At 38.5% G+C, this 12,730-nt stretch overlaps 1 protein-coding gene across 1 annotated transcript; it reads left to right on the top strand.

Annotated features, from left to right (window-relative positions):
* Window positions 1-8,257: 8,257 nt before the first annotated feature.
* LOC127137265 (pentatricopeptide repeat-containing protein At2g34400) lies at window positions 8,258-10,880 on the top strand. Its single transcript, XM_051063738.1, has 2 exons — window positions 8,258-9,234; window positions 9,354-10,880. Exons 1-2 carry the CDS (start codon window positions 8,351-8,353, stop codon window positions 10,300-10,302), a joined length of 1,833 nt encoding a protein of 610 aa, XP_050919695.1. The 5' UTR covers window positions 8,258-8,350; the 3' UTR covers window positions 10,303-10,880.
* The last annotated feature ends 1,850 nt before the right edge of the window (window positions 10,881-12,730 follow it).

Raw genomic sequence — 12,730 nt, 5'->3', positions numbered from 1 at the left:
GATGCATATGATATTTCACTCCAAGTTAGTATATGCTTGTTATTCTCATTAGAGAATGCATAAATTGCATCAATGTATTAGTATAAAAGTGCATGAATATTTAAATAAATAAAAAAATGAAAACACCTTATTCTAATTCCGCTTCTGCCGAGGAATGTAGAGTTCATATTCTAATGTAAGATATTGGGCTTATTGGTTCTTGGTGATGGAATTTACTATTTGAATGGGGTTGCCAAATATCTTATATACCTATCTTAGGATGAAAATTATTGTATGTTGGATAAAGATTATGTTCAGGGCCATCCAGAGGCTCATTATGATCCAAAAAGAAAAATTGCTCATCAGACCAAGCATAGTACAGGTGCACTATCCTTGACAAGGGATTAAACAATCTCAACCCAAGATCAATCTGGCATTGCATTTTGGACCCATAGATTAGCAAACTATTATAACTGCCCTATTACATAGAGGGATAACGAGCCATTTCTCTAGTAATTAAAATCCAAATCACACTTGTTTTTTTCACTCTCCTACTGATTTGAATGTTGGAGTGCTAATCTTGCAGCTCAACTCCTTATCCACCATACCAAAAGCTCAAGTCCAATATTAGGATTCACATCAACCGTTTTCTGATCAATTCTGGTTATATTGCCGAATAATGACGCTGTTTGTGGAAATCGACATCTGATTCCTACATTTTTCATATTCAAACATTCCTCTCTCAGTTCACTGAATTGAAGCTTCCTCTACTTAGAAATTCTTGATTCTCTCCGGTTGAAGATTAAAATTGTTTCTCAGATTTCCTTCCAAATTCGTCAGTGATGGCATGTTCTAGAGCTACTCGCTACACTGCATAGCGGGAAGCAAACGCCATTGCTCAAGCTGCTAAATATCCACCACCTTTTCCTCAAAATGGTAGCGATCAAGTCTTCATTAATTCTCCATTCGCACTATCGCCTAAAATCATGTCTAGCCTAGGACATCTTAAGGCTTTTTTCAACCTCTCGCGTTCTTAGGATCCGCTATGCAGTTTCAACCAGACGATTGATTGTTCAGGCCTCCAGCGCCGCTGATGGTACCTAGACCGAAAATGGTCCCTGGTTTCTAGTTGTTGCAAGATAACCTCGGCGTATAAGGTGCTAAAGAATTGTTGAACAACATTTACTATATGGTTTAACAACAAAATTCATAAGTTGTAGAAGAAATATTATCTCACATCGAAGAAAACTTGTATCACACAATTTCGAATAACAACACAATACAAAAGGTTATTTCCTAGAGGAATCAAACTGCTATCCCCAAACCGACAACATCTCGTTAGAATGCAGCTCCGAAATCTCCAAGCCACCAAACAAGCCAAAAATACCAAACTCCTCCTCCCGGTCCTGAAGAATGAATAGGAAGTCACACATCTCTCGAGGTCTCCCGCCCTTATAGGGAGGATGAACCAAAGTAACGACCTCTAGTCAAAGGGCGAAAGAAACATCCTCTTTCTACTCACATTCTGGATAGCCGGATCCCGAAGTTGCTAGAGAGGCCTCCAAAGCTCTAGAGTTACGAAGGAACTAGAAATCCTTATAAGCATACATAACATATATACAACTATCTAAATTACTATCATGTTGATGACGATGCAAAATGAAAACTCTTTCCACCAACTCTAACCATATCGATTATGATTTTGTACAAATATGATTCTAACGGAAGCATAGATTCATGGACCGACTTATGCATGAATTTAAACTCTCATTTTATTGCTCGGAAGACACATACAACAAAAATTGTCGTTCTCAACAGGATCACCCAAGGCAAGAAGGAGGGTTTGCGGGCGCTTATCGATCCTTTTATAAAAACTAATTATACAGGTGGGAGGTTCCAATGAAAATATGAAGTGATGTATTATTTGAAAATGGCTTGAGGCAGGAAAACACCTTTGGAGAGAAGTTAGAGCGTAATGAAGCCCAATACTTGAAAGAACTAATGAATATGGATCATCCCTTTATTATTATGAGGAGAAACTTATTTCACTCTATGACAACATGGTATCGGCAAATGCAGGTTCCAGCCGGTCATCAAGTAAGGAATCCATGAAGGGTAAAGAGGAAGGCGACCAAAGGCCCCACATTAGGTTTGATAGATACACCCCCCTCAGCACCTCCTGAGAGAAAATTTAGAAAGAATGTGTTGACACAGAGTTTAGGAAAGTAAGGATAAAGAATCCCTTACCGGTTAGAGAATCTTTTCTGACTGAAAAGTAGAAGCACTTCCGCTTCTATAAAAGTCACGACCATAACACCAACGCGTGCATATAGCTAAAGAATGCCAAAGGGATAATCAAGAAAGGCCGTATGTTAGAGTACACTAAAGATGGCAAGAGAGACTTGAATGATTCCCTGGAGAATAAACAGTTCCCGACCAAAACAATTGATGTCGTGACCAGGGGTAAGAAATCAAGAAGTGAATAAAAGGAGACGTATAAAGGAAAACACAACCATATTACATCCATCACGGGAGGCACCTCACAAACAATTGCCCCGTACACGGGTACAATGAAATGAAAATCACTAAAAACTAGTGATCGTCAATAAGAAAGGCGGAGGGACATCAACCAAGGGTCCAAAAAGGTTGATACTTGGTTTCTAAGATAGGAAAAAGGTTGGGGGAATCTCGAACGAAATCTTCCTGTTGGCCACAGGCTATGATTGACCACTTTGTGTTTCTCGAATATTGATTGAAAAAGGAATTTCTTATGATATGATGTACTCAAAATATTTTGAGAAGATGGGCCTAAAGAAAGAAAACACGTGTCCTTATAAGGGATCTGATCTATAAGGCTTCGATGACACGAAAACCCGCTCCTAAGGGTACATCGAATTGATGATGACCTTAGGGGAAGAAATAGATGTTAGAGAAATTGAATCTCAGTTCTTGGTGGTCCCTTGCAAAAGCGTATACGATTGTATCCTCGACAGGCCTTTCGTAGCAACCCTATATGTAGTGGCATTCCCATTTCACCTCAAGATGATGTTTTACAACATCTATTTTGAACCAGCCACAATAAACATTGATTTTTTAAATGAAGAAAATCTACCATGCTCTGTAAGAAATCCAAAAAGAAAGGGAGTACAAATCCATGTCACTTCATCCAGACAAGCAAAAATGGCTAATCTGAGCAAACTATTAGCATCGGGGGATCCCTAGAAGCGAATAAGTGGTGGCAAGCCCACCTAGTTATTTTAATACTTTTGTATGGAACATAATTTCTTCATATTAATATTTTAGGACACTTTTGATTAAAGAAATAAGAATTCTCCACTAAAATATATATTTTCTTTGTGACTATGAAATGTAACAATGAGATTGGGGGTACGACCGAGAAAATTGAAGCCCCACCACAAATACTCATGGGTGTTGTCATGAACGCCACATGCGCATGACTAAAGCAATAACAACCCCCATGATGAAAATCACACACACAAAGAAAGTGGAAAAACCAATAAATGGAAAAAACCGGCTCCCCCCTCTTGGTAGGTAGCCACTCTAGAGACCGTGGCAGGTCCGCTACACATCGAACTCAAACAGGGTCTCCCTTGAGGGGGGGGGGGGGGGTAGAGGTACCAACCCTTTTTTGAGCATGATCCTAAATACGTCCAATAAACTTTGATCTAAAACCTCACAAAGTAAAAGCTATGCCCCAAAGCAACACACTCGGGATCTAACACACACACACCTTAATCAGGTAAGAACAATATCCAAATATCAAATTCATGTATACACATTCTCCCATACATGTTACAACACTGATACATACACCGGAAAGACTAAGCATGCATGTTAAAAAAAGAGAAGAGTGGTTAATCTCTGAGTGAAGCAATTTTCTCATCTTCAACTGTCTGATCCGGGTGAACTTGCTCTCTCAAAATTCATAAAGGAGGATAAAAATGATCCACTTCCAATAAAGCGATCTCAAAATAATCGAAGATAGATGCAAGGATGACGTTGGTTTCTTTATTTAGCTCTTTAGCAAAAGAGATATTTTCAAGGTGCAAATTCTTGAGATCTCCTTGGGAGGTTGAAAGAGGTGCATTTATAGTAGACAATGATGCTCAAACTAAACCCATAACTTTGTCTTTATTCACTACTTCTCGTGCCAATAACTTTACATGATCAACTAAGAAGTAAGAGAATTTGAAAGCACTTAAAATGGAACCTATCTCCGTAAGAGAAGTAAAAATGATATTTACTTTCTGCAAGTACATGACATGCCGAAGCACCAGATTACGGAAATTGCCATACATCGGTTGTCTTTCTTTACGAATTCGATTGACCATAAAATCCTCCCTTCAACTGATCAGAACGACAGAGGCTCGTCGATTATAGTACATTAGGGTTGATAATTCCTCCTCGAGAGCACCTGGGGTCAGATTGGCAAGGTAAGATCAATAATCCTCTAAAATAGATATATTAGTATCCGTTAGAGTATGAGGTCCCTTTTGGGCCAAGAAGATAAGAGCTAAAATACCCAAGGATGAGGGTAGGATTCCCGGACTGCTTGACACCCCTCGAGTATCCCCAAGAATTTTGATATTAGGGTTGGAAACTGGGATGGTCCCTCCTTGAGGATGCCACAAACCCAACAAGGAAGGTCGGGTTAATTACTTCGTCACTCTAGTCGAAATAGGTACGATGGTGGGTGTTGGAACATTTGAAGGATCGACCATCTCTAGGATAGCCAAAGTTTCCCTCTTCATTTATTGAATTACTCTATCACATTTCATTGATTCTACATACAAAAATAAAAAAATCTTATGGGAACATTATGGACAAAGATGAAAATCATAGAAAGATATAAATACTGAAGCTTACCAAAAATGACCTTCATCTCCTCCTCGATCTTCGCGTCCATCAATAAGCGATTTTGATGAGTCGCTTCAAACTTTTCATCGAGGCTTCATTTTGTAGAAAAATGCCTCCTATGTAATCTAACTTTTTGAAGATATTGACTATCTGTTTCTTTAGGTAAAGCTATTCCTGAGACATATCATCCTCCTTGTAGACATATGACATGTTCCCCGTTAAAAAGTGACCTTGGCTCTAGAACTTATAAAATAAATCCATACATCGATATTCTAGTTCATTTTCTTTGATACAAATCTTTGCATGAGCCTCTTCATTGATAGAAGTATTTATAAAGAACCGATCCTTGAAGTTTTTCACGTCATTAGAATACATCTTGAAGTAGCGAGTAACCTGTGTCAATGTAAATAAACCATGACTTTACGCACAATTCAATGTACTATGTTGTACCTTGAAAAGGTGGAAGAAGAGTGACAAAGATAGATTTTCTCCCCAGTAATCACACCAGTATTGGAAGACTTTGATGAAATCCCAACTCACATGATTCAACAATGAAGGAGTAATCATCATATGGTTCAGAACCTCAACTTTGAAATCGTTGAAAGGCAACCGGAGACCCAAAATAAAATATGTGCACTCGTAAAAAAGGATGACGCACCTGTCATACTTACCATATTTTTTCTTCCTCTAGGATCAGTACACCCCAGTGAGATGTGAGACCCACTTCAAGGAAATCCCTTTCGAGCTTACCCTCATGAGTGAAAACAAAAATGGTCGCCAAAATTCAAGGATCTACGCAGACATCTGAAGCATCTTTCTTTTCTTTTTGACGCATTATGGGTACCACCTCCATTAACCAAGAAGATATTATGTTACAAATAATGCGGATAACGAAAGAACAAAAGGTAATAATCGTGGATGATTTTTTGATATTCCTAAATATTATACGATATCTTAGCAAGTGAAAAGACATCTAAAGTATAGGGAACATTTAAAGCACATGTTACTCATGATGATGAAGTCACATTAATCTTTTCATTTGAAATAAGTAATGAATGGAAAAAGAAGAAAAATAAGACAAAGCCCTTACCCTTTAGAGCAAAGAAAAGGGCTTAGCAGGAAACTTTTTGGGCCGCCCATAGGGCCCAATAACTATGACCCAAAAGGTGAAATATCTCAGCAGATTGAGCACAGAATAAGCACACTATCCTAGACAAGGAAGTAGATAATCACAACCCAAGATAAATTGGACGGATTCTTGCATATCGTGTCGATAGATTAACAAGATATTATAATCTTCCTACTATATGAAGAGAGAACACACCATTTCTTAGGTAATTCAAATTGAAATCCCATTCGCTTCATTTAACTCTCATACTGACTTGGACGTTGGAGTGCTAACCTTGCAAATTAGCTTTTTCTCCACTACACCAGAAACTCAAGTCCACCATTGCGTTCCACATCAACCATCCTCCTATAAATTCTAGTTATAGTTATTTCTTGAGGCCTCGACAGAAGTTCCGCCTAAGAAGATAAAATACCTCACCTAAGGGACTTAATGTCTCATCAACCAGGTTATACATTATTGTGCCTAAGAACTTAGGCTAACTAAATTTCCACTTGAGGGACTTAGTGTTTCCTCATCCGGGCTATACATTATTATGCCTATATAACTTAGACTAACTAAGCTTTCTTTTGAGGGACTTAGTATCCCTTCGAGCGGGATCATTTCCAACAAATCACACCTAAGAGGCGCGACCCATATTCGACCTCAGAGACGGGATCGCCAGTCTTGCTTGATGGCTCGATAGAAGTCCCACCTTAGAAGTTAAGCTCCTCGCTTGAGGGACTTAGTGTCTCATCAATCGGGCTATACATTATTATGCTCAGAGAACTCAGACTTAAACAAAAACCCTACATGAGGGACTTAGAGTTTCATTGGGCGAGATCCAATATAAAGTCTTTCCTAAAAAACTCAACTATAATCTCCCCTCCTAAGGGAATTAGAGTTTCCTCATCCGGGATCAAGACATATGAATTTTACCCAAGAGGCGTGAGCAAAGTCTTGCCTGAGAGACTTGATCACAAGTCTTGCTTGAGATCTCGATGGAAGTCCCTCCTGAGAGGTCAATGCCTTTCCAGAAGGACTTATAGTCTTGTTATCCAGGCACTCTATACAACTCAGCCCGAGGGATTAAGAGTCTCCTTGAACAGGCTTAAACAAACACCCTTCCCGAGGGACGTAGAGTTTCCTTCGACGGGATCCAATATAAAGTCTCGCCTAATGGAGTCGACTATAAACTCCCCGCCTGAGTGACATAGAGTTCCCCATCTAGGATCAAGACATAATAAGTTCACCCAAGAGGCGTGATCGAAGTCTGGCCTAAGAGACTCGATCATAAGTCTTGCCTGAAGGCTTGATGGAAGTCCCGCTCGAGAGGTCAATGCCTTGCCTGAATGACTTATAGTATTATCAGCGAGGCACTCTATCTAACTCAGACTAAGGGATTAAGAGTTTCCTCGGACAAGCTTAAACAAACACCTTTCTTGAGGGACTTGGAGTTTCCTTGGGCGTGATCCAATATAAAGTCTCACCTAAGGGACTCGACTATAAAGTCTCTCCTGAGGGAATTTGACTATAAAGTCTCGCCTGAGGGATAATTATAGTCTCGTCTGAGGGATACATTATAAGTCCTTATTAAGTAAAAGCCCACATGGGATATATTCGTACAAGGGATCCTTAATAGTATGAGCTCTCTTACCAAACCACTTCGCCCTTTTCAAGCCCTCGTACTTGAGGAACTATGTACTGTTATATTTTTATTGTGCCCTAAGAGGGGACAACTTAAACAAAGGCGAAGAACGCCAATAGAGGGGCGAGTCATCCGACGAAGCCCCGGGATGCCCGAAGGCCAGGTGCCATGGCGATGAGCGAGATCTCTACAAAGTCAGGGGCCGTCTGAGAAGCGGCATGGTTGCCTGAAAGGGGTAGCGAGGTCGCCAAAGACGGACTTCCATGTTCATTAAATGCGAGTGATGGCGTGAATCTACAATGACTAACTGACAAAAGATCCGTCAAAGGGAGAAATCACTCTTTTCACAATCCAAGGAAACCAAGTCCTTCCATGACCATTATATAGATTCTTAGCCCGTGCCCAAAAGACCTCTATATATAGTTCTCCTATAACAGGAGAAAATGAAATAAACTCTAAATCATACACACTCTCCACTTCTAAAAGAGCACCGCTTATAAATTATTATTTTTTTAGAAAAAACCAAATTTAAATTTTAAACCAAATAATATTTGAATAAACTTTACATATATTTTAGCCAAACTTCGAAGTATATAAGATATACTTAGGTTAAAAAAAATAAAATAAAAGCTAACACTTCATAAATAAGAAAAGAGTCCAACTACAAACATGCGCGCGCATAGATCATATTGTCCCGTAAATCTAACAGCAAAATTCAAAAACCAAAACATTGGAGACACATGCTGATCTCAAAGAACCCAATTTTCAAAAACACAAACCTTAAGTCCCCCAAACCCTCACCATTATCATTACTCCTCTTCCTCCTTAAACAATGTCCCTCCACAAAAACCCTCCAACAAATCCACACTCAAATGATAATCCACTCCATTCACAAACCAAATCACCTTCTCTCTCAATCCATAAACCTCAAAGATTTCAACTATTCCTCCTTCATTTTCTCCCACATTACTCCTCACCCAAACGACTACGCTTTCAACATCATGCTCCGTGCTACCACCACCACATGGAACGATTACCCTCTTACTCTTAATCTTTACCACCAAATGAAAAACTTAAACCTTACTCCTAATAACTTCACTTTCCCTTTTGTTTTCCTCGCTTGCGCGAACCTAGGAGCCGTTCGTGAAGCTCGGTCAGTTCATTCCTCGGTGATTAAACTTGGGCTGGATACAGACCTGCATACCGCTCACTCGTTGATCACCGTGTACTTTAGGTGTGGGGAATTCGGTTTTGCACATAAGGTGTTTGATGAAATTTCGCACAAGGATTTGGTGTCGTGGAATTCGTTGATTTCTGGGTATGCGAAGATGGGTCGTGCGAGGGAAGCTGTTGAGGTGTTTGGACGGTTGAGGAAGGAATCTGGGTTTGAGCCGGATGAGATGAGTTTGGTTAGTGTTCTTGGGGCTTGTGGTGAATTGGGGGATTTGGAATTGGGGAGGTGGGTGGAAGGGTTTGTTGTTGAATGTGGCATGAAGGTTAATTCATATATTGGTTCTGCTTTGATTAGTATGTATGCTAAATGTGGTGATTTGGTGTCTGCTAGAAGGATCTTTGATGGTATGCTAAGCAGAGATGTTATCACGTGGAATGCAGTTATATCAGGGTGAGTAGTATGGATATTGTTGTGAATGAATAGTTAAAGTAATTGCTGAAAGATATAGTGTAATTTATGTTAACCCTTTCTTTTTTAATTAATTTTCATGATTTATTTATACATTACAGATATGCTCAAAATGGAATGGCAGATGAAGCAATCTCTTTATTTCATTGTATGAAGGAGAGTGGTGTTAATCCAAATAAAGTTACCCTGACTGCAGTGCTGTCTGCGTGTGCCGGTATTGGGGCTCTGGATTTAGGGAAACACATTGATGATTATGCAACACAAAGAGGATTTCAGCATGATATATTTGTAGCAACTGCATTGATTGATATGTATGCTAAGTGTGGGAGTTTGGAGAGTGCACAGCGGGTTTTTAACGACATGCCCCGAAAAAATGATGCTTCTTGGAATGCAATGATCGCTGCTCTTGCTTCTCATGGTAAAGCCAAGGAAGCTCTATCACTTTTCCGGCGCATGTCAGATGAGGGTGGCGGTGCCCGCCCCAATGATATAACATTTGTAGCATTGCTTTCTGCTTGTGTTCATGCAGGCTTGGTCGATGAAGGACATAGGTTGTTTGATATGATGAGTACATTGTTTGGATTGGTACCAAAAATCGAGCACTACTCTTGTATGGTTGATCTTTTGGCACGTGCCGGTCATTTATACGAAGCTTGGGATCTCATTGAGAAAATGCCTGAAAAACCAGATAAGATTACGTTAGGTGCCTTACACGGTGCCTGTCGAAGAAAGAAAAATGTAGATATTGCCGAAAGAGTTATGCAAATGCTTCTGGAGTTAGATCCTTCAAATTCTGGAAACTATATCATCTCGTCAAAAATATATGCAAATTTGAACATGTGGGATGAATCCGCAAGGATGAGAGCATTGATGAAAGAGAAAGGTGTAACTAAAACGCCTGGTTGTAGCTGGATTGAAATTGATAAACAGTTGCGCGAATTTCGTGCTGGAGACGGCTTATGCCTCGATTCTATAGACATATCTAACATAATTGATTTACTCTATGAAGAGCTCAGAAAGGAAGGTTATGTCCCAAAAATTGTTGAATAATCATTATGAGGGGCTGAAGAGTTGTTTTATTAGCCATTGCCATAGTAGCGAAATTTGGCCTCTGTGGCACTTAACAGTTTCAGCTCAACTATTCATGTCTGTTGAATTTGTTTCATCAGCTTAGTAAGTTCTGACAGCACATACTCTTAAGATGGTTGAGTCCTATGAAACACCGACACCTTTGATTGAAGTTGTGGACACTAATACGACATATGTGATTACATTCAATCACTTATATTTGTGAAATTTTCAACAGTGTCTACTTGTCAGGGTTGTGTCTGTGCCAATGCTTCGTTGGTTGAGCGTCTCTAGCTTTTACATAAGCTCCTTTGGATACTTTCTTAAGCTTTTGGCAAATCAAGGAGCTTTTCATCTTGTTGATTTGGGCAAAATCTCCGGAAGAACACGACTTTTCAATTTGAGATTGATCGATGTTGCCAAAGGAATGGGTTCCAGCAATTGATTTTGCTTTTAGGGAAGCAACTTTTGCTTCTTTATGTATCCTTTCATTATCAACCAAGACAATGACCAGTGCTTGAAAATTTTGATACTCAATATTTAAATTCTTTTTTCACCAATGAAGGTTTAGATTGGTCATAGGTTAACATACTACAGCAGCAAGAATTATTTAAGATCAGATGAAATAAGTTTACGCAAGTATTTTATAACATATATAAATATCGTGATATTATTTTTTTCTTTTAGTTAATCAAAATAGCTTATGCATAAGTATTTAGAGGGTTAGTGTTAATACTACAAACGTTTTATTAAACTGTTTAACTAAACAGATCTATAGAAGATGATTGCACCACAAGAAGTGCTTAATGAAAAAAATTAGGTCAACTTAAGATTTAGAGTACTAGGCAAAATGGGTTTAGGAAAGAAGTTAAGCTCACTTCCATTTTTTCCCGCAACATCTAAATGGAACTTCCTTAGTTCTAAACAAGAAAAAATAGTGTTTTTGTTTGAGAGTAATATACTTCTGTAGCTAGGGTGGGAAAATTGTTTTTTATTAACAAACCAATTTAGGCCTAGTTAGCAAATCTCCAATGAAGAAAGTTGGAAGGTATACACAACACTTTCAGCTTGGAATGAATAATAGAAATCGAAGTAAAAAAAGAAGATGAATAATGAAATACCTCAGCTAAATCAAAGCCATAACAAATGATCAAATTTGTAGCAGTTGAGGCGCATAGCTCTTAAAAGTATTCAACATATTGTTGAGTCTCATCAATCATCTTCAAGCATCTCTACAATATTCCATCCAAAAGAAAATCAAGAAGAAACACCATTCTTGAGAGTAACCTTCCAAATTCCCAATAAGGCAATAAAAACTTAACCATCAAGCATAAACCGTAACTCATGGTTTAACCACACTAGAAGAAATCAACAATCAGACACCTAACCGTCAAGCATAAACCACAACTCAAGACTTAAACACTTAGAGGAAGAAAAAAAAACTTAACCACCATATGTGAGAAGTTAACATCAACAAAGCCAACAAAAAGGCTTAACTACCAAAGCAACGAAGCTTAACCACCAAGTTAAAACTATACCTCAAATTTAACCATTGTGTATAAGATACACAAAACTTAACATAAATATTTGTTATTCATCCCTTAAAGTTTAAAAATAACATAACTTTAGTTAGGGAGTTTCTCTTTTCACCATTAGGGATTCTCCCACACCACCGTAAAAAAGATTAAAATGTCCCCACCGTCCAGAGATGCATCTTCGAACACAATTTTTCCACACACAACCGAGATGAAAATGGAACACAATTTTGATCCGGAGATGCATCTCCGTATGAGCAAAAGATTAATTCGAAGATGTAACTCTGTTTCCCCCTTAGTTCATTTGTTTGTGAGTTTTTCGAAGATCCATCTCCGGAATATGTTATGTTAGATCAAAGCAGAAACATGAGGAAATAATGGAAGAATTGAAAACAAACATAAATTAACTCCAAAATAAACGTTACATAAATTTAACTTTACATGTTATTAAAAGCAGGTGGTTCAGGACGTTGCAACATTCTTATAATATCTTCATATGATCTTTGAATCGTCGAATCCACTTCAATCAGACCTTTGTTAAGTAACAGTAAAAGATACTCCACATCACCTTCAAGTCATCATCTGTATTCAGTTCAAGCATGGTGAACCGTATCTTCCATTCATTGTTAATCGAGAGTGGACAATACTCGAGCTTGATAATTCTCCAATTTTCTAGATATTGTAGAAGAGTATTCCATTTGGTTTTTAGATCAATGGGAAATATGTCCTAACAAATCCGAAATTGAAGTGGGGGTTTTGCGCAATTGAATTACACAAATGTAAGATTAGTGCAAGGAATGAGAGATGAAATAGTCGATATTTACCTGCAATTCCAACTTGTTTTGCTCCCTTTGAAGTGCTGATATGCAAGAATG

Source organism: Lathyrus oleraceus, chromosome 1 (assembly GCF_024323335.1).
Source record: "Lathyrus oleraceus cultivar Zhongwan6 chromosome 1, CAAS_Psat_ZW6_1.0, whole genome shotgun sequence".
Classification (NCBI taxonomy): Eukaryota; Viridiplantae; Streptophyta; class Magnoliopsida; order Fabales; family Fabaceae; genus Lathyrus; species Lathyrus oleraceus.
This window is presented reverse-complemented; position numbering and strand designations above follow the sequence as displayed.

Bases quoted from the DNA above. Each gene is read 5' to 3' on its own strand.
- LOC127137265 (XM_051063738.1), top strand. From the start codon at position 8,351: ATGCTGATCTCAAAGAACCCAATTTTCAAAAACACAAACCTTAAGTCC. The intron at 9,235-9,353 runs GTGAGTAGTATG...TATACATTACAG, and splicing joins TGGAATGCAGTTATATCAGG to ATATGCTCAAAATGGAATGG.